General features: G+C 47.4%; 8 protein-coding genes across 8 annotated transcripts; 3 read left to right on the top strand and 5 right to left on the bottom strand.

Annotated features, from left to right (window-relative positions):
- Positions 1-612, top strand: BJ212DRAFT_1440015 (uncharacterized protein; the record flags this gene model as incomplete). The annotated part of the gene is made up of 3 exons (XM_041337756.1): positions 1-68; positions 121-364; positions 421-612. Exons 2-3 carry the CDS (start codon positions 323-325, stop codon positions 610-612), a joined length of 234 nt encoding a protein of 77 aa, XP_041185666.1. The 5' UTR covers positions 1-68; positions 121-322.
- A 79-nt stretch (positions 613-691) lies between these two features.
- BJ212DRAFT_1288550 (kinase-like domain-containing protein) lies at positions 692-1317 on the top strand (the record flags this gene model as incomplete). The annotated part of the gene is made up of 3 exons (XM_041332035.1): positions 692-775; positions 825-1052; positions 1099-1317. The coding sequence occupies 3 exons, from the start codon at positions 692-694 to the stop codon at positions 1315-1317; spliced, it is 531 nt and encodes a 176-aa protein (XP_041185665.1).
- A 2273-nt stretch (positions 1318-3590) lies between these two features.
- Positions 3591-4849, bottom strand: BJ212DRAFT_197512 (uncharacterized protein). Its single transcript, XM_041342612.1, has 4 exons — positions 4761-4849; positions 4589-4706; positions 3900-4537; positions 3591-3838 (listed from the first exon to the last, which is right to left on the bottom strand). Exons 1-4 carry the CDS (start codon positions 4781-4783, stop codon positions 3817-3819), a joined length of 801 nt encoding a protein of 266 aa, XP_041185664.1. The 5' UTR covers positions 4784-4849; the 3' UTR covers positions 3591-3816.
- A 394-nt stretch (positions 4850-5243) lies between these two features.
- Positions 5244-6946, top strand: BJ212DRAFT_1288577 (glycosyltransferase family 4 protein; the record flags this gene model as incomplete). Its single annotated transcript, XM_041332037.1, has 6 exons — positions 5244-5301; positions 5358-5478; positions 5538-5866; positions 5915-6080; positions 6134-6261; positions 6312-6946. 6 exons carry the CDS (start codon positions 5244-5246, stop codon positions 6944-6946), a joined length of 1437 nt encoding a protein of 478 aa, XP_041185663.1.
- A 59-nt stretch (positions 6947-7005) lies between these two features.
- Positions 7006-8647, bottom strand: BJ212DRAFT_1305654 (uncharacterized protein; the record flags this gene model as incomplete). Its single annotated transcript, XM_041333772.1, has 3 exons — positions 7006-8405; positions 8522-8529; positions 8595-8647. The coding sequence occupies 3 exons, from the start codon at positions 8645-8647 to the stop codon at positions 7006-7008; spliced, it is 1461 nt and encodes a 486-aa protein (XP_041185662.1).
- Positions 8648-12154: 3507 nt separating this feature from the next.
- Positions 12155-13269, bottom strand: BJ212DRAFT_1503832 (WD40-repeat-containing domain protein; the record flags this gene model as incomplete). Its single annotated transcript, XM_041341602.1, has 6 exons — positions 12155-12203; positions 12255-12345; positions 12386-12401; positions 12470-12847; positions 12895-13092; positions 13141-13269. 6 exons carry the CDS (start codon positions 13267-13269, stop codon positions 12155-12157), a joined length of 861 nt encoding a protein of 286 aa, XP_041185661.1.
- A 3429-nt stretch (positions 13270-16698) lies between these two features.
- Positions 16699-17826, bottom strand: BJ212DRAFT_1305652 (uncharacterized protein; the record flags this gene model as incomplete). Its single annotated transcript, XM_041333771.1, has 4 exons — positions 16699-17132; positions 17539-17560; positions 17595-17656; positions 17709-17826. The coding sequence occupies 4 exons, from the start codon at positions 17824-17826 to the stop codon at positions 16699-16701; spliced, it is 636 nt and encodes a 211-aa protein (XP_041185660.1).
- Positions 17827-18476: 650 nt separating this feature from the next.
- BJ212DRAFT_1503822 (uncharacterized protein) lies at positions 18477-19493 on the bottom strand (the record flags this gene model as incomplete). The annotated part of the gene is made up of 4 exons (XM_041341601.1): positions 19474-19493; positions 19340-19422; positions 19003-19277; positions 18477-18952 (listed from the first exon to the last, which is right to left on the bottom strand). A coding segment is annotated over exon 4 (210 nt), but the record flags the coding sequence as incomplete, so codon positions are not given.

Below are 19493 nucleotides of genomic sequence, written 5' to 3'. Positions count from 1 at the left end.
AAACGCGTGACGCCGTCGCGACCCAAGGGTCCGATTGGATGATGACCAATGGGCACTTATAGAACCATGTTTGTCGCTTCTTCCACAAGTTCGACCCTTCCGCTCGCATGTTTTGAAAAGATCAAAGATTATCAAGTTTTTATCGGCCCTCCAGATCTTACCGGACAGATCAAAAGGCAGCGGGATTATGCCGATGCTCACGGAGGGTGCGGGTCTGTCTATGAATCCATCTGGAACAGAAAGACTGGGGGCCAAGTCAAGGTTACTTTGTTTGTATTTGCATACGTCAGTGTCTGATGATGGGTAGGTTGCTGTTAAGGTCATGCATGTCGAGGATTCCTCGCGAGTAGATGAAGTAAAGAAGGTAGTCGTGAAAGTCTACTGGCAGATATTCGTGTGGTTAACTGTCTCTGTCCACAGAATTTGAAGCGTGAACTTGCAGCTTGGAGAAGGCTATCTCACCCGAACATAGCTTCGTTGTTGGGCACTACGACGGACTTCGGTCATCTCGAAGGCATGGTTGGCATGGTTTCCCTGTGGATGAAGAATGGATCACTCTATGCATACATGGGTAACAGGGATGTCGATGATGTACGGCGTCTCTTTGGGTAGGCTTTTTTTTCATTTCTTACTTCATCTCTTTTACTACGTTTAACAGGTGAAAGACATTGCTGAAGGGCTGAAATATCGTATGTCTGAGTTACCCTTTATCTTCAAAATCTCAAAAATATCGATAGTTCATAAGCATCCTATAGTCCACGGGGACCTCACCCCAGTAAGCCTCGTTTATTCACACAGAAAATATGTCAAATTTTCCCCCAAAGTTGAATGTTCTGATCGACGATGACGAAAGGGCCGTACTGACTGACTTTGGCCTCTCCGTGATATTGGGCGGCTTTACCAATTTGTCGGTCACATACACCGATGCAAAGATAGGAGGAGCACTAGCCTGGGCGGCCCCAGAGTTATTCCCCGACCACCAGGCCGATAGTAAGGGGCCGAATCCAAGCCCATCAAGTGACGTGTACTCTTTCGCATGCCTAATGTACCTGGTACGAGACCTGCCACTAGTCTTGCTTTGGTCCTCATTTTCCTTAGATTTTTACCGGATCCCGCTTGTGGCCCGATATCACGGGACTGAACACTATGATGCGTGCAAAGACGGGCCGTAGGCCTTCTAATCCTGGCACTATTGACACCCGATATTGGAGCTTGATTGAGCAGTGCTGGGCTGAACTGCCAAGTTCACGTCCAAAGATCAGCGACGTTCTTGCTGCGGTTGTGAGATATTTGAACGATGATGGCCAGAAATATTGATAGGTCGTGGGCTGAGTACGTATGGCTTAGCAATTCACTCTAATAAAATTGACTTTGGTCTTGACCCAAGAAAGAGTTACGCAATTTTTCTTTCAATACCTTGATTCCTGTCGTGTACCCCTGCAATATAGATCTGATGAATTCACTGACGAACACTCGGCATGTAGAAAAGTTGCGGCAATTAACCACTTCCACCGCTCAACAGTGTGAGCCATAACATTAAAGGTTATTGTACTACGGTTAATTACACTGGTGAATTCCTGCATTGCTTCGTTACCAAAAAAAAGAGACACTACGTACATGCTCGTGCACTGAACTCCTAATGCTATCGCAGCAGCTGCGCAACTCTTTTTTTCATGCCATGTTTCCCCAATCGCCTCTCAAGCATCTGGTGCATCTGCCCATTCCCCGAAAGAAGGGTTATCCCCTCATCCGCGTTCCAGGGCGGAGATACTGAGCGTATGCGGCGAACGTCTGGCGAAGCACCATTTAACACCTCTTTCCCATTCTGGGCTGAATCCCCATGCAACCTGCAAAGTGAGGGTGGTGTCAGGCTTTCGTGCTTGATACGTATGGCACGAGGACGTTCTCGGAGTGAGAAATCGTGATGCTGTTCCTCATCAAGCTGCTCTGCATCATCGGGCGCAAGCTCGGGATCATTTCCGGCGTCGTACTCGGGATCATCCTGATCCTGAAGGTCTTCCAATGGAGATACAGAAACGAGCCTCTCCACAACACGCTCCTCTTCTGCTTGTTTGACATCGTCGCTGCTTTCTTCATCTTCCTCTCCCGAAGCGGCTTCATCATCACTCCCTTCACTACTGTCGACAGCAGTATCTGCCACCTCATCCTCTACGTGATTGGTCCTGTAACGCCCTGCATCCGCCCTCCAGCTTGTACCCATACTGGTACTTCCGCCCATCGATGCTCGCCTCTTCAGCGCGGCCTGTTTCGTAGGCAGAGGCTTGTATTCCAACTCATGCAATCCAGGTTCATGCCGTACCCGCAGCCCATTCGGCAACCGCCTCTCTGGTAAAGCTTGTTGCAAGGATGGTCGATGACGAGAGCCACGAGGCAGTTTGTCGTCGCTATCGTCGCTCTCCTTGTCATTCTCGGCTCTCCTGGCTCTACGCGCTTCCCGCTCCCTCTGCTTGAGTGCCGCTTCAATCCAGCTCTCAGAAGCATCGCGCATGCCCCTTACACACTTCTCAGTCTCCTCCAAGCTTTCGACGCGCTTGTAAACCTCGAGCACGACATCTGGTGAGTATCCATGCGCGGCAGCGATACGTGATATTAAGGATCTGAATCCGACAGAGGCAGACAGGGGTAAGTCAACAGGCGTGATAAGCTCAAGTGGAACTGATGGAATCGCAGGCCCAGGCGTGATAAGGTAGCCGGAGAGGTCAGCTGGGATGGCCGATGGTGTGGAATGGACAGGGAGGGAGGGGCGGTGAGGTAAGTGTGATGCTGAGCTACTGCCTCTAGAACGAGAGATTCGAGAAGTCGACACTGTTGATAGGGTGCGAAGGTCCATGCGTGGCAGGTCATAGCCACCAACTGTCTTTCTCCGGTGTCGCTTTCGAGTACGATTGAGTAGACGTTGGGCATGTGTCACCGGAGGCTCGACATCGCGCTGTTTGCCTTTCCCTTTGCCCTTGTCTGTATTAGAAGGTAGGAATGGTGAACCTGGTACGGGAAATGGCTGCATATTGAATCTGCGAGGGGCTGAGGCAGGCGAACGTGAATTCCTGTCTTGTGGTGAGACAATTGAGTGAGCGTTTAAGATGGGGACAAACTCTTTCTTCGATGGAGCCCGTATCTGTTGAACGGTAGCCATCGTACTCGAAGTAGATTCAGTGGAAATTTGAGCTAACGACGGTGTGTTCGGTAAGTGTGCCTTTTCCTTGCTCGTGGGTGTGGCAGAAGGCACAACAACTGGCTGTCCATGTGGTAGTTCAGCAGAGGATGTGAGACATGAAGGCCCGGCAGTGGTGGTTAATTTTGACGGCCCGGCCACAGGTTGGGCCATAACCGATGCTGAGCCCATAACGTTGTCTCGTTTTCTGTCCCACAAATTCTTAACGAGGTGGCCCACCCCGTTTGTCGAGCGATGCTTCAGAGGAGATTCGGCTTCATCTGCGCCATTGTGATTACGTGGAGGATGAGGAGGGAGAGGAAGTGGGACTTGGCTGAAGGGGTGGTGTTCAGACTCTGTACGATGTGGTGGAAGAGGAGCTGGAGGTTGCTGAGATTCTGGTTCGCTCTTTGGAGGCACTACAGCCGGTTGTGATGTCTGAGACTCGGATCCATTGACGGGATGGCGTTCACATTCCTGAGCCGTTGAAGAAATTAACGCGGTTGGTTCTTGTGCTACCTCCTTCTCTCTATCCTTCTTGCCCCGAACGGGAGGCCAAGCCACTGCCTGTTTCTCCTCAGAACGACCACCTAGTCGCACATGACCTAGCCGATCAGTGAGTGACGTTGTAAAGTGCCCTTCTACTACTTTGGGGAGAATTTTCGTCTTTAAAGGGGTAGAACGATCACATGTTGGCGAGAGCGAGCCAAAGATGGGGGAAACGGACTTGCGCTTCAAGACTCGTTTGGGCCCTGATGGCGGCTTTGGGGTGACTACCTGCTGTGAAGATGATGCAAAAGGCTGAGAACTTGGTGGAAGCTGGGACGAGTTTGGTGGCAGGGTCCTGACAGGAGAATTGGGTAGGGACGACGGGACTGGCAGGGTATCTGAGCGAGAAGGGAGCGAAGGAATATTGAACGTGCTCGCTGGTTTCGGGGAAGGTGGAGGCACGTCAGACATAGTTTCTAATGGCCCCTGATGAGGGTGAGAACTACGAGCTTGGTCACTTTGTCCACCAGCGGGAATTTGGCGTGTCCCATTGGTCTTCATCAAGGGGGAGCGACTACTCCCAGCATCTGGCTGGTCTCTTTCCAGTTTCGCTCGCTTTACTTTCCGCTTCTCAGAACTGTCTTGGCCGCCAGCCGGCCTTTTTCCTTTGCTGGTCTCTTTCGAACGGTCCCTCGCAGCTTCTTCTTCATCAGAAGGCGGCAACTGAGGCTCCGTCCCCAGTTGCTTCTCCGGTTTAATTCCTTTCTTCTTCTGATACTTCAATATCCTCCTATCAAATTCATCCATATTTTTCCTGTATCTGAACTGCCAGGACTGCCACGAGTGTGTCTTGGACCAGTTCCATTTGTTGTCGACCTATATCAGTGTTAGAACTTGTTTCACAAGAGAAACATGAGAGAAATTCACGTTTTCCTCAAGACGCTTGTACAGGGCGTTTCCGCTTCTGCATTTCTTAGCAGGATTATATGTTGCAATGTATTTCATGAGGAGGGTGTCCTCGTCTGCGGTGAAGCTCACGCGAACACTAAAAGAAACATAGCAAATTAGCAACATTGATTGTGCAGATACAATGACAGACCTTTTTTCTGGGACTCGTGACATGTTTGCTGTTCAGTATATGCATATGTAGGAGTACTAGGTCAAGCCCAAGTCAAGCCTAAAGTGAAGGACGGAAGCAGGCGCGTCTCGTAAGTGACGCGTCAAAATCACGCGGACAATGTCACGTCACGCCTTCCGAATATAGGTCTATAAGCCCCTTGGACTGTGGGGTGTGGCTTATAATCGCCACGGTCACTTGATTTGGGACGGACCACGTGTGGAACTGTTGGTCGCAGCATTGCCAGAACCTCACATGAAACATAGGTGCCAGTACTGACAAAATTGTCAATCTGGGATTTCTGGAGAACAAAAGATAATTTCCAGGTATCGCTTATAATCACACGGTAGGATATCATCATGGAAGGGCCAGGCGTGCCTGAAGCGTGACACATGGTCATCATTACGTAATATGTCACAATTCGTTAGAACGCAAGACATACACGAGCCCGAGCTGTTGATTTGAATGATGGCGAAGAACTTAAAATTGCGCATTGCGTTTATTCACCCTGACTTAGGAATCGGTACGTATGTCATAATAAATTCGAATATGGAACCAAACTCACATTATGACACGTAGGAGGAGCCGAAAGGCTGGTTGTAGATGCTGCATTGGGGTTACAATCCCTGGGTCACTCTGTGGATATATACACTTCTCATCACGACAAGCACCACTGTTTTGACGAGACAAGAGATGGTACGTCAGGAACTACTTGTTCAGTGATCGTGTCATCATTATACAGCTCTTCTTTACAGGAAGATTATCCGTCCATCATGTAATTCCACCGCTACCTCGATCTATACAGGGAAAGTTTCATATCATGTTTGCACATGCAAGGCAGCTACATCTCACAATGCACCTCATGTGCACGTCAGCGCATCAATATGACGTCTTCTTTGTTGACCAACTCTCCACTTGCATACCGTTCCTCCGAATGTTTTGTGGGAAGCGCGTCGTTTTCTACTGCCATTTTCCGGACAAGCTTCTTGCGAACGGTGCCTACGTAGAGGACCAGCGGGGGAAGAGTGTCAGTATCCTGAAATACATCTATCGTTTCCCAATGGATTGGCTAGAGGAGGCGACTACGAGTATGTGTGCCACCCCTTGCACAGAATTTACATTTAACGGAGATCTAGCACAGGCTGACCTCATTCTCGCCAACTCAAAGTTCACTGCACGAGTAACCAAGTCGCACTTCTCTTCCCTTAGACACCAGCTGAAAGTCGTCTATCCTGGAATCAATATTGCAGCCTATACTTCACCAATCGACCCATCAGATCCCGATATCCTCCAGGTCGCTTCGTGAGTCTATTTTTGTGTCTTTCATGCATCGATCATTCAAATACTCGGTGAAGACAACGGCGAACATTATTGTCCCTCAACCGGTTTGAAATGAAGAAGAATGCTGCTTTGGCAATAGAAGCATTTGCGATATTGCGTAACAAGGATCCGAGTACATCAAACGTGAGGCTGGTTCTTGCTGGTCGGTTGGATAAAAGTTATTACACGAGTTCGTCGCTGACTATCTTCCAGGTGGCTATGATCCTCGTCTAGAGGATAATATGCGCACCCTGAAATCCCTCATTGAGCTGGCACAATTCAATGATCTAACTTACAACGTCATCACCCTGTCACAGTCCCGCGTGTCAGTACCGTCGTTCCAGAAGATGACCCTGAATGAGCCGGATATATTGTTCCTCCTAAACTTTACCACCGCGCAACGTTCATGTCTACTCCAGGCTCAATCTACACTCGCTCTATTATATACGCCAGCTAACGAACATTTCGGAATTGGACCAGTGGAAGGCATGATATGTGGCCTGCCAGTGCTTGCCTGCGACAGCGGTGGCCCCACGGAGAGTATCGTTGACCAACCCCCGGATCAAAGGACTGGATGGCTCTACCGCCCCCAGCCATCGGTGTGGGCTCAAGCATTGAAGGAAATCTGTAATCTCTCAGAGACAGATAGGAAGGCGCTCTCGCAGAGAGCTCAGGATCGTGCCCAGACGATGTTTGGAATGGAGGCGATGGCAAAGTCCCTCGAGGAAGTTTTGGAAGAGGCGGTATCTATGGGACCAGTGTCAAGAACGGGGATGTGGCTCATGATGTCTGCAGTTCTGGGGTTGTTGGTGGTTTTAATCTTTCGGTATGGATCGTTTTCAGGGTAGCCCTTTGGTTGCGAACACGCAGGACCTTTTTTGTGGTTGTTTGATAGGTCACGATCTTATCAAGAGTTGCGCATAATGGCGAAGTCCTTGAACCACGTATATTGTTGTTTGGGAGTGGCCCAGCCGTCTCCGTGCCCGCCGAAGAAAGTGCTGAAGAAAAGCCCAACAAAACCAACCGCTGGTTCATCGTTGGAACCACCGGTACTATCAACAGAGATCCCGTCAGCGACGAGGATCGTTGGCGCTTCTCGTGCCGTATGGATGACGGATGGTCGAGAAGCTACAGCTTCTTTCGCTGTGGCAGTCACTGCCAGAATTCCCAGCAGGCCACCTTGTGTTTGCTGTGGTGTTGGCGACGTCGGGGGCATGGGTTTTGATTTCGACTTCTTTTTCTGCTGAGGTGCGTCACGATAAAATATGTCTGTCCGGTTGATCGCCTGCATCCCGTTAACGAACAAAGCGAACGCTCCATCCTGCTTTCCAGGGGTGTTGAGCACGACGTCTTGGCGCAATGTTGTCCAATTCCCTCTGCTGTAGTGGAATGATCCCCTTCCGATTGAGAGCCCATACTCGGAATCGCAGACGGACTGTGGATCAGAACATAACGCCTTCGTTTGCTTTCTCTTTGGAGCGTACTGTGAAAAGGTCAGCCCTTGCATGATACTATGAGTGAATCGACGGACTAGATATAGTTCGCCGGCACCGCCTTGCCTCCACATTAGTCGTGTGCTGAAGCAGTCTTCGGCAGCAGCGCCCCCGGAACAGCCTGTATGACCACCGTACAGACCCGGCAGCTTTCCGCCCTTTACCCAGTCGAAATCCACGGGAAAATAGACGCTGTATTCCATTGTGACATTCTCGGCGTCGCTTAGATTCAATGGCGATGCATAAAACTCCGCCCCACCTGGGGATTTGCTGGCAGGGTTGACGGAGCTTGCCGGGTAAACAAGTTGTAAGGCGGCGGTGAAGCCAGTAATGTTCGGTGTATTTATCGTGTTCTGTGACTCGATTATATCCTGTGCATACACGGGTCCTCCTGGTACAATGGTGAGTGCAGAGATGCTGTCGATGATGGCGATATTCTGCTTCCCGCTGGGGAAGTGAGTGACGTTAAATGCAGATAAGTCTTTCATGTCTGGAGGAGCCGCCCATGCTGTCCGACTGCCCCATGGCGTGCTAGTGGTGGCCACGGTGGTTGTTGCAGTCACAGTCTCGACGACTGTAGCCGTGGACGTGGGAGTGATTGCAATCGTAGTTGTCACGACGTCAGTGACTACGATGGCTGTTGTGACGGCAGTTTGTGAAGGGATCGACAGGTAGGTTATGCCGATAGAGATGGACGTTGACGCGGGACTGTGGAAAGATTGGCTAACGGAGGGAGAGATAATCGCAGAGGCCAGCTGGGCAGTTGTGCCGCCAGCATCCGCAGGTGCAGTCAAGACAGCTGGTATAGCCAGCGCTATCATACAAAGCAGAGCCATTAATGTCATTCCGCAGAGAGAATATCACTTTTCTAGAGAAGCATGTGCGCGAAGTGCGCTACGCAAATATATGTATGCGAGATTTAATTTGAACCCGGCAGTCTAGAAGTAAATCGGTGAGTTCATGAATCATGAGTGGACGAATTTCAAATGGTACTGATTCGAACCTTTGCAGGCGCAGAAAGACGATGGTCACCTTTCCCAAGGAGGGGCGTGCCATGACGATTGAATATGAGCAAGAAGACTTGAATCATTCTAACAATACGAGCTACACTTTTTATGAATCCAGTTTCGTCTCTGTGCTGTCGACATCAGAACTTACCGCTCCTTACATGCACTTTTAAAGACTCGATCATTGTTGTGGATTAGTCAGGGCCAACTCCCGCTTGAAATGATTCTTGCAGCAGTGCACTGAGGCGACCTAACAGCCCACTTCGCTATGTGAGTTGGAACTCAAATTGGTCACAACGGGAGCTGGCAAAACATGGAGGATTGATAGGGTCCAACTCTGATAATTCCTGTGGCCACACAGGGATCGGTACCAGCAATGAATGTTTTGCAGTCAATATCAACTACCCAACGTGTGCATCGCACAAAACCATGCTTCTGTAGACAAACATACAAGTCATGGGCAGGCTGACGACCAGCACAGAGGCATGTAGAACATGGAATACGATCCACAAGGAAGCCGTACGAAGAACCATGGCCGGTGAAAGAGACCAGGAGCCAGCTGAAATAAGTCGTCAATTGTATGGGTGTTTGTGCTGACTCACGCTTCCGGCTACAAAAATGGGAAGATGAGTGGATTGAGGCTGCCGAAAATCTCGTCCGAGAAGAGTACATAGATCGTTACAAAGACACCCGAGGACCTTACTAAGATCATGAAGTCTCTGAAGAAAAGAAAACGAGAGGATGAGAGTGTTGGGTGAGGTTATTGGACCTACGAAGTGTTACTATCTCTTGTATGTGTACCTGCGGATAAATACAACACCGGGGGTAAGCTGCTATACCACAGGTTAGTACGGGTAATACCGTACCCGTACGGGTACGGTGTTGATCTTCCGGCCCGCGAGTATACCCGTGCTATACCCTAGCTGAAAAGTTGATTTGGTGATCAGAAAAGGGTGTTCGGGTCCATCGAAAAAGGTTTGTTGATCATAGCATGCGGGTGAATGGGAATATTATTATTCGTCTCGCGAACGAGACGGCTGGCAACAAGGGAAGGCAGTAGCAGTGGGGTGGATGGGGGTGCAGGTTGCTCTTCCAGGTGACTCGCAAATTGGAGATGCGGACAACAATTACGAAACTGATACTGCACAAAATACAGACCAACAAGACCACGTCCGCATAGCCAGCACCTGCAATGAGACAGGTACCGCCTGTCAAATTCCCGACAGACAGGATCTATCGTTATGTGATTTATCATTTGGCCAACAAGCAACCTTTTGCCAGCCATGATAGTGTCATTTTGATACACTTATGAACTAAAAACTGTGATACCGTCATCCAGGGCTGTACTAGTTGAGGTGGATGTGTCAGGATGCGATGGTGGGGGGTCAACTGATTGGCGCTTGCCATGCTTGCAAATTATGTACCAGTCACCTTCCATCTGGCTACACATACTGGTTAATGTTGTTTTCATCAAACCTACTACCAGTTGATGTTCTCGCATTCAGTTCACAGTGCTGGATAGTGTTGCCGCGGCTCCGGCTTGTGGCCGGCTTTAGCCGTGAGCGGAGCTACGGTTAGCCAAGCCGTGTATGCAGTTACACATTACATAATCCATGGTCTGGTCTAGCCCACGAAGCTGTGCTTGCAGGCTTGAAGCCAGCTCAAGCCAAATTTAAATTAGAATATATATATAAATACATACACTTAATTTTAAGTTAATCAAACGTTGAGTGAAAGAGGAAATGTGCTGTCACAATCAATCAGACTCGCATTGTACTGCACAATCATACTTCACATTTGATCCAAAGTAATATTGATGATTGCAATGGGTCCTCAAGCTGATGTAAGTGTTGTTATTGAATCCAGCATTTGGGAAGCTAATACTGATTAGTTGTATTGCAGCTTGGACCACACTTGCAAGCAACAGGCAGTAAAGGCAGAGATGAGGCAGATAAGGGCAGGGGAGCCAGAAAGGGTCTCGTGACGCAGCAGATCAGTGGATATGAGGGTGGCAGTAGATGTCCAGGAACGGCCAAGGATGAAATGGTGGCATGTAGTGCTGAGGAAGTTGGGTTGGAGGGTGAGTGTCATATCCTGTATGCCAGACATAGATCGCATCATATTCCCACGCTTTCCGGACCTATTTCCGGACCCCATATCCAACTCATTCCTGGATCCCCTATCCTGTCCACCCTACACACATTCTGTCCAGCAAGACATCCGGACTTTACCTCCTCTTGGATTCTGGACTACATCCACCACCTCACATATCTCAGTCCTGTTTCTGCCCTGCCTTCCGGATCCCCAGATCTCCAGACCTCCAGATATTAACTGTACTATCTCCAGACCTATTCCCACCCTCTGTCTGAGATCCTGCACCTATCCCCATTTAGGCATCTCCCCCTTTCTGGTTCTCAGTTATCTCTGTTTCTGTCTTGCTGATTGATCCTTGTACTAGTTTCATCTCTGAGTTCATTTACTTATGTTCCGTCTTACTTACCAATGTGTTTCCACATGCTCGTACATAGCCTTACTCCTTTGCTTACTGATCCTCTTGGATAGCCTCTAGTATATAACCCCTGTACAACTACAGTAGAGTCCTCAGTCTGAATATCATCTTAGTTCCTGCTCTCTCATCTTAGATCCTGTTCTACTTGTCCAATCATCTTCTGGACTTCAGTCCATCTGAGTCTTGTCCTTTTCCATAAGGCCTAGGGAAGGATTCCCTAGGCCGGAATTCTGGACCTTCGGATTTGTCCCCTATGTCTCTGTCCCAAGTCTAGGGATTGCTTCCCTAGGCTAGAGTCTTGCCTTTCTGGCACTTACCCTCTTTCCAGACTTTGGTCCACTTCCTGTCCCTCCGACTCTACCTTAGGGTAGTCTACCTCCATTTGCTTCTACATCGGACTTCATCCGATGTAGCCCCTATTCCTTCTGGACCTCTGGACCTCCTGTCCTGTGCATCTCTGGGCATCCTGTCCTTTGGACGTTCTGTCCTCCATACCTCCATGTCCTGTCCTCTGTACCTCCAGACATCCTACCCTTCCATCCCGTTTCCTGTAGAAGTACTACCTTGCAGTGGGAACTCTCCTGAGCACTTCCTGCACTCCTCCAGAACTCTCCCGCGCTCCTCCGGAAGTCCTCCCACACTCTCCACCAGAGTAGCCAGCCTCCAGAAGTCCTCTGGACTTTGTCAGACCATCATTGGACTTCCTCTGAAATGAAGGGCACATACTCGGGTAAGGGGCACAGCATATGAGCTGAGGCCAAGCCCCTCTGAGTCAGTCTCTCTCTCCCTTGAGCATGGTTCTTAACAGCAAGGGGGGAATAAGCGTTAGATGTGCAAGTAGAAGAGGATGTACTCACCTGCATTGCGTTTGTTTCTGATATCATTCGTCACTAAATGGCTAGAGGTCTATAGAAATATCAGCTGAATTGTAGACCCACACACATAATTGAAATCATGCATACCTCGACCCTCCAGACCGAGCAACTTTGTTTAGCTCCTCCTTCAGCTGCTGAGTCCATATCACCACAGAGGACAGCCGTTTGGTATTCAACAACACTCAAAGACAACAAATACCCAAAGATATTGATTCTTCATGCTGATAAAAATACAGTTAGTTGAGTATGAAACTTCTGCTAACATCACTCACCTGTCTGAGATCTCAGCAACAACATCAAATGATTCCTCAACACCCTCATCTGTGATTTCCACGCCCTCCTCTAGTTTAGAATTGTGGGCATCTCAATCAAATTTAAGGATATAGTAAGAGTCATCTGATACAACCACCACGAGTGTCCTGTCATCGACCAAAAGATCTATCAAAGTGTTAGCATCATGAACGTCCAATTTATGTCACAAACTCACATTCTTTGCATCCACATCAATGTGCCTCACAATTTCCCCGCTCTCCCAATCCCAAAAGATCACAAAACCCTTTCCATGCGTGCCCAACACCAGACCTCCATAAATGGCATCCACTGCCCAGCTTCTTGTGCCCTTCATCCCTGCATCACTGTGTTCCTTGAAGTTTTTGAACACACGAAGCTTCACCTTGCTCTCCAATACTGCATACATGTTTGAGTCACCAGCCCATGCGAGCACCATGTAGATGATGTATTCTCCATCACTGACAACAGTCATGAAGCGTCCATTTGGCAAGTGTAGCAGTGCCTTCACAAATATCTCTGTGGTACTGATCTCCTTGATCTTGTGTGTCCTTCCATCATTTGCACGCAGCTTTTGCTGAGGTAGTCCCAAATTTTGATAGTCCAGTTGTCACCTGTTGTGACGAGGTATGGCTTATCCAAGCCAGGGTAAAAGTCAACATAGTTGATGCCTTTGTCATGTGCATCCATGGTAAAGTTTGCTGTAGGGGAGGCAAGGGACCACATCTTGATGGTCCGATCAAGACAAGCAGATGCGAAAGTATTTGAGTCTTTGGGGTTGAAAGTGATGTTTATGATGTAGTGCGTATGTCCTTCGTATACCTGGCACAAGTTGTGAGGCTGAGAGTAGCACAAAACATGGTAATGCACCTGAATACATTTCCACTGCTCGTCCCAATCCCAAGCTTTGATAGTCATGTCATCACTTCCAGTGAGCACGATGCTTGCAGTTGGGTGCACAGTGAGACATTGTATATAATCAGGGTGAGCCTCCAACATGGCAACCTTCTCATGCGTATTGTAATTGAAGATGTGCAGTTGGAAGTTGTCCGAGCCAGCAACAAATTAGTTTTTTCAGGGAATAAATTTAACACAGCATACAGGAACAGTAGAGACCTTGAAAGTCTTCACAAGTGCACCAGTTTCATGATTGTAGATGTTGATGGAGCTGTTGTACAGACCTGTTAGCAGCCATGGCTCAGTAGGGTGGAAATGGGCACCTTTGACCAGAACTGTTTTTCAAATGTACTATTAATAGCTCAGGAACCAAGTAAAAGTTCATTTACCAGAAATTAAAAACACCCATCCTGAGGACACTTGACATCCAATGACATTGTATGCCTGCATTGCCGTATGCTCAATTGAAGCATGTAGCTTAGCATGTCTGTGGGTGATTACTGAAATGAAACATGAGAAGCATAAAACACATAAACTACCTGAGTGGCAGTGCACACAATGGCAGTGATGATGATCTTGAAAAAATTTGCCATCAGTAAGCTCAAGCTTCTGTTGTTGTCAATGAGTTAGCAGCATCTCTGGTCAGCACAACTTGAGCTCAACAGATATCAAGGATCTGACCCAGTAGTGGACTGAATAATCTGGATTGCCTAGACCAAGAGACTGTGAGATAACAACTGAAATTCGATGTACAAACACAATGAAAGAAGAATCATAAGGTGCGTGATGGTAAACAAAAAGTGAGAAACAAGAATGAAAGATCAAAGAGATGTCAGATATCATAGACAACAACATTGTTGTCAATGTCATCGCACTCATGCTCTGTGATGGCTTTGAGAACAGCATCATATGCACGGCTGTCATCTGTGGTTCCAATTGAGACAGGTGCCAGGAGCTTGTCCAAGCCATTGTCAGATACAATAACACTTTCCATGGCCCACTGCGACACCACCCAACCTTTGGTAAAGTTAAGTCGCTCCTTCTTTAAAGAGAACTTTACCATCTGTAGCACCTCCATGAGGACCAGGCTAATGCAGTTATGCTTCTTTGTGTATGTTTTGCTGCTTGATGAGAACACTTGCTCGCAGGGAACAGCTGATGCCTGGATTGGGAGGGAGTCCATAGCAATGGAGTAAACTGTTGGGAACATTGCCTCAGACATCTGGTCAAAACCTCATGGTCAACAACAAAATATGTCACTTGATGGAGATGACTCTCACCTGCCAGAATGAGAGTATATTTGTTCCCTTGGGGCTGAGATTAGCTGTGCTATAAGCCCCAAACTCCTGATCGATTGTCTAGATGATATCATCACAAACTGGCAGTGCATCCCCCTCATGAACTCTGTAGATATGGGAGCCTAGCATGCATGACTGTAATCTCGAGGGTTGTTGGGTTGAAGCTGGTATGTTGGAGGTCCACTGTGCTCTCTTGACATGCATCTACAGGACATATGAGCACATGCTGTTGCTAGATAGATAGATGTACCAGATTGAGAATGAATTCTTTAGCTGACTTCAACTGGTTCTCATCCCAATGATCTGTAGCCCATGACATTCGGCATGTTGGATCAACGTCTATAGAGCGATCATAAGACATCAAATTTTATAAAAATGCAAGGGACTGACACATTGCAATGGCATAAGTGTTTGTACAGGCCATCCTGTTGTCATACTTATCTGCCCCAGTCAAACCAATGTTGATGAGTGGGGTGCAGTGCAGGGCACTATTGGCCAACTGCTTCCAATCCTCAAGTAGGCATTCAAAAGCTGGAACCATACGACCCAACATGGGAGTGCTCTCACTTGACATGGATTGTTGAGCTCTGTGTGGGGGCTGAAATTACATGGTTAAATGCAACATAGGTTATGAAGGTGTCAATACTTACTTCCAGAATCACTTTGAAGTCCTGTAGGAAATGCCATTCAATTGGAGTCAGCTGTTTGTTGCATATGGAGAGTTGACTGGCAGGCTGGAAGAACATATCAACCACCTGGGCAATGGTTAGCCCACCACAAATATTTAATGAGATGAGACCTCACCTGACATAGATTGTGCATATGATTAAGCATAACAAATGTTGAGTCCCAGCAGGTTGGCTCGTCGAGCAGGAGTTCAACTTCAGGGAGCTTTATAGGCTCACCTCTGTCTCCTTGGAACCAACCCTTGTCGTTACCTATAACAATGGTATCCCTGAAATTCACTTGTCATTGGTTTGATATACGGATGGAGCACACAAGATTTCTGGCCCATTTGAGAGTTTTACCAGTGATGGCACCAGTGTAGTCAATCTTGGCAATGTCCTGACTGCAAACCTTCCAGGTATTCTCCACATCTGAGAAGTCTGCTGTTGCATAGTCATCCAGAATATGTTTCATGCATATGTTGATCACATGCGGAAAACAAGGGATCCTGTTTTCAATTGGATCGTAATCAATCTGGCATTCTTCAAGTAAGTTAGAAAGCTCCTTCATGCATGTCTGATTGTTTGCTGCATTGTCCAAAGTGAAGTGTCCAGGCTAAACAAAGTCAGAGCATGTCATACAATACAGGTGAAGACTTAACTTACATCCTTTGCAACATCAGCATGATCAAGGAGATGCAGTATGACTGAACTGAGAGATTTGCCAGTATGACTCCCTGGAACATGGTGAAATGCAATAAGGGCTGCCTTCAAGACAAGCACTGATATCTTCTCTTCCTTGGCAATCCAGTGAGCAGTGAGTGCCATGAAGGGGCAGAGCTTCTGATCAGACCAGAGGTCAGATGTAAAGGATATTTTTCCTTGCACCCTCTGTGAAAATATATAAGACATATGATGGGATTCTTGATAACTAGACACTCACAGCAGGATCACCTTTCAACACCTGGAAATACTCCTGCCAAGTGACTATGATGAGCTCACAAAGTTTTGTGCAGTGGGGAATGTCTAAGTCAGTAAGATCCTTCCGCAAAAAATGTAAATGACACTCACCTGGTTGTCTGCAACTATAAACTTCACCAACTGACGGTGCATCTTGTTGATGCTGAAATCTGGAATATGATCTTCTGGGGTGGTTCCAGGTGGAAAATTGTTGTGTCCCTGATTAGAGATGGTACCAAGCAATTCAATGTGATATGCAGGGTCGTGGAGTCTTGCATGGATAGCTGCCAAACTCCAGCCTTCAGTAAGGCACTCATTGAGGGGCTGTACATAGATAGGCCAGCCTAGGCGCTCTGCCTCTTGCAGGAAAATGTCAGTATGGTGATAGAAAGCATGAGTACGATGGGCAGAAGTGCCAGTTGAGTGTTTGTACAACATAACTTGGTGTGAACTGTCCACCTTCTGCAACTCCCTAGACAAGGCTGTAAGAAAGAATGACATGATCACAGACACAAAACTTACTCACAGATTCAGCAAATCCTGCGTTGAGTATCTGAATCTTCCTGAAAGAAGTATGTGATATCAGCAGTACTTTTAGGCTGCTTTGCTCAGGCACCCATGGCCAAGGGATCAACTTGGGTAGAGTAGATCGTGCTAGCTGCTGTCTGCATAGGGCTGGGAACCGGAGGAGCCCTAACTCTGGGTGCAGGCAAGTCATCCTCTTCACCCCCAGAGACATTGTCAATGTCGATATATTCACCATCATATGGCATATGGCCAGTACGAACTGGGCTGTTGTCATGGTACCTTAAAGGCAGTTGCCATTGCCTTTGAGGGTGTTGAAGCATGGTTGCATTCAATGCAACAGCAGCAGCAATGGGAGCAACAGTGGCAGCAATGGGGGAAACAGCTGCAACGATGGGGGTAACAATGATGGGGGTAGCAATGATGGAGGTAGCATCAGTTGGAGTAGCAACAATGGGAGCAGTGGTGGTAGTTGCAGCAGCAGGAGTAGGCTCAGTGGTAACCCAGGACCCCTGCCCTCATCGATGAGGAGGCATATTCAAGTGATGGTGAAGATTCAAAGACCGAGTCTTTATGTATCTTTGATGATTCTTTGTCATGGGGAACACGGGGAAATGCCAGTGCTGAGTCAAATAATGACAAGGTTGAACATGTCTGAGTTTGCACAAGCAAAGTGATGGTCTAAACAACATCATTAATTGTGATGACCCAAGGGGGACAAAGGAACATATGCCCAGGGGCCAGGGTATGTACCATGAGATCTTGTTCATTTGAGTGGTCTTATGCAGCACAATATGTGTGGGGTTTCCCCGATGCCCACTACCTATGAAGCTTCCCCAATGAGAGGGATACTATAAGATGTGCATTCTGATGGGCCCTAGATCTCGCAATCAGTTGGTTATATGAAATGCAGTAAAGCTTACCTATGTCCTCAGAGTCAACTGGCTGTCCAGAAGCCAAATTGCAATATAGCAATGACATCCGGCAAAAGGGACATCTCATGTTTGCAAAGGGTTGTCAGGGTAGGTGGTTTGACGGTCACTAAACGGGTGTTTCAGATGACAACCAATGGGTCAAGCAAGTTAATGCTTACCTTCAGTTTGGAAGTTTATGACTGATTGATTGAGCATTGGATTCAGATTGTGATACAGTGCAAGGAGATTGGGGTGTTTGTGGAAAATCCCCCTTGCATCATCCAGCAGGTTGGCCATGATGCTGATAGCATTTAATGAGGCAAAACTGGTAGATGTTGGGACTCACACTTTATGAGTCAGGAACATGTACCCAGAACAAGTTTGTTTCTGTAGCAGGCCAACCAATTTGCAGAAAAACAGCACTTGCAAGTTGCAAGGAGGGTGGTCAAGGAGATGGGAGGGAAAGGGTGTGAAAAGATAAGAAATTGTGTGACTCAGTGTGACTCTGTGTGAGAGTTGGGCATTGGGATGATTAAGTTTGACTCAAGGCAACATGTAATTGACTGCATTGAATGTATGAGAAACACAAGGCTTGTACACTATAATTTATGTAGAGATAGAAGTACATGGTCAACAGCATGATCTAGCAACTAATGAGTTTTTCTGCGATGCAGTTGGATGCATGGGAGAGCCATTACATTGTTGTAAACTTGGAAATCACATTAGCTTTAGATTGTGAATGGAAAAATGAAACAGATTACTCACACACAAGTAGATCTGCGAAGTGGTGTTGCATCTGGCAGACATGGGGCTGCTTCGGCCATCCAGTGTTTATTGGAGATTAGAGGGTGATGAGAGATGTCTGACAGATGTATGATGTGATCATCAGGCATGCTGAGATCCAGCGAGCATGTAGATGGCACAGCCAAGGTGGCTTGAAGACCACAAAGCAATGAACAAAGATGTTCATAGTCAGGGTCTTCTGAGAACACAAGAGAGCATGTGTAGATGAGAACACTTGCAAATTCGACAGGAATTCCATTGCATAAGACTTTGATAGTGGTGTTGACCTTGCGCTCAAGTATGGAGGAGCTGGAGAGTTTCTCGTGGTCACTTGTCAACCAAGGAAGGGAGCTGCATAATAGATAGATCAACATATATGTAAGCAATTCAAGGTCGTCACAACAACCTGGGTCAACTCCTAAGTAGTTATTTATTGAACCGAAGGCAGGTGTGCCAGTGAGACATTGATTCTGATGAAATGGAATATGGACTCTGGTGGCAGTGTCCCAGTATTCCTTTGCAATACCAAAATCAATTATAAATGCAGTGTGCTTCAATGGCCAAGGCCCACCATGACGTTCTGCGGTTTGATATTGCAGTGAACATAATTGTGCAAGTGGATGTACTCAAGATGTGAGATCTGGGAAATGGGTTAGCCTATCTGCAAAAACCCAGCACAAAATGACTCACCAGTTGGATTCCTAGATTTACAACAGTAGGAAGGCTGAACTTTCAATCATGTGTGAGGAAAAGATCATGCAGCAATGGCCCGAGGAGGCTGAGAACCAAAGCATGATATTGTGACTCTCTACCAAACCAGAGAGCGTGCGGGATCCCAACTCCACCTTCAAGTCATTTCAGAATCATGTATTTTCACTGTACAGAAGATGGCTGGGTAGTGATGGATTCGAGTTTGATGGCAACTGCATTATTGTTGATGATGTTCCTAGCATAGTATACAACAGCTAAGTGGGGTCCATAGTGTGTTAATGTTTTTATAATTGTAGTCAGCTTGTGAATAACATACCGTATGAACCAGATCCTATAACTTCTCCAAGTCTGAACCTACCGTCAACTCATATCAGAAGCTTAGGGTTCATGGTTGGTATGCTGTGAGATGACTTGAGCCTTGAGGCCTTGAGGAGTAACAGTGAAACTAACCGGGAATGAGACTTCAACAC

This window comes from Suillus subaureus (assembly GCF_016647635.1).
Source record: "Suillus subaureus strain MN1 chromosome Unknown BJ212scaffold_161, whole genome shotgun sequence".
In the NCBI taxonomy this organism is placed as follows: domain Eukaryota; kingdom Fungi; phylum Basidiomycota; class Agaricomycetes; order Boletales; family Suillaceae; genus Suillus; species Suillus subaureus.
The sequence above is the reverse complement of the archived record's forward strand: the minus strand, read 5'-3'. Positions and strand labels throughout refer to the sequence as shown.

Excerpts from the sequence above, each read along its gene's own strand:
- BJ212DRAFT_197512 (XM_041342612.1), bottom strand. The coding sequence starts at position 4,783 with ATGTCACGAGTCCCAGAAAAAAG. Across the intron at positions 4,707-4,760 it reads TCACGAGTCCCAGAAAAAAG|TGTTCGCGTGAGCTTCACCG; the intron begins GTCTGTCATTGT and ends TGTTTCTTTTAG. Across the intron at positions 3,839-3,899 it reads AAACGAGTCTTGAAGCGCAA|ACGAAAATTCTCCCCAAAGT; the intron begins GTCCGTTTCCCC and ends ACCCCTTTAAAG.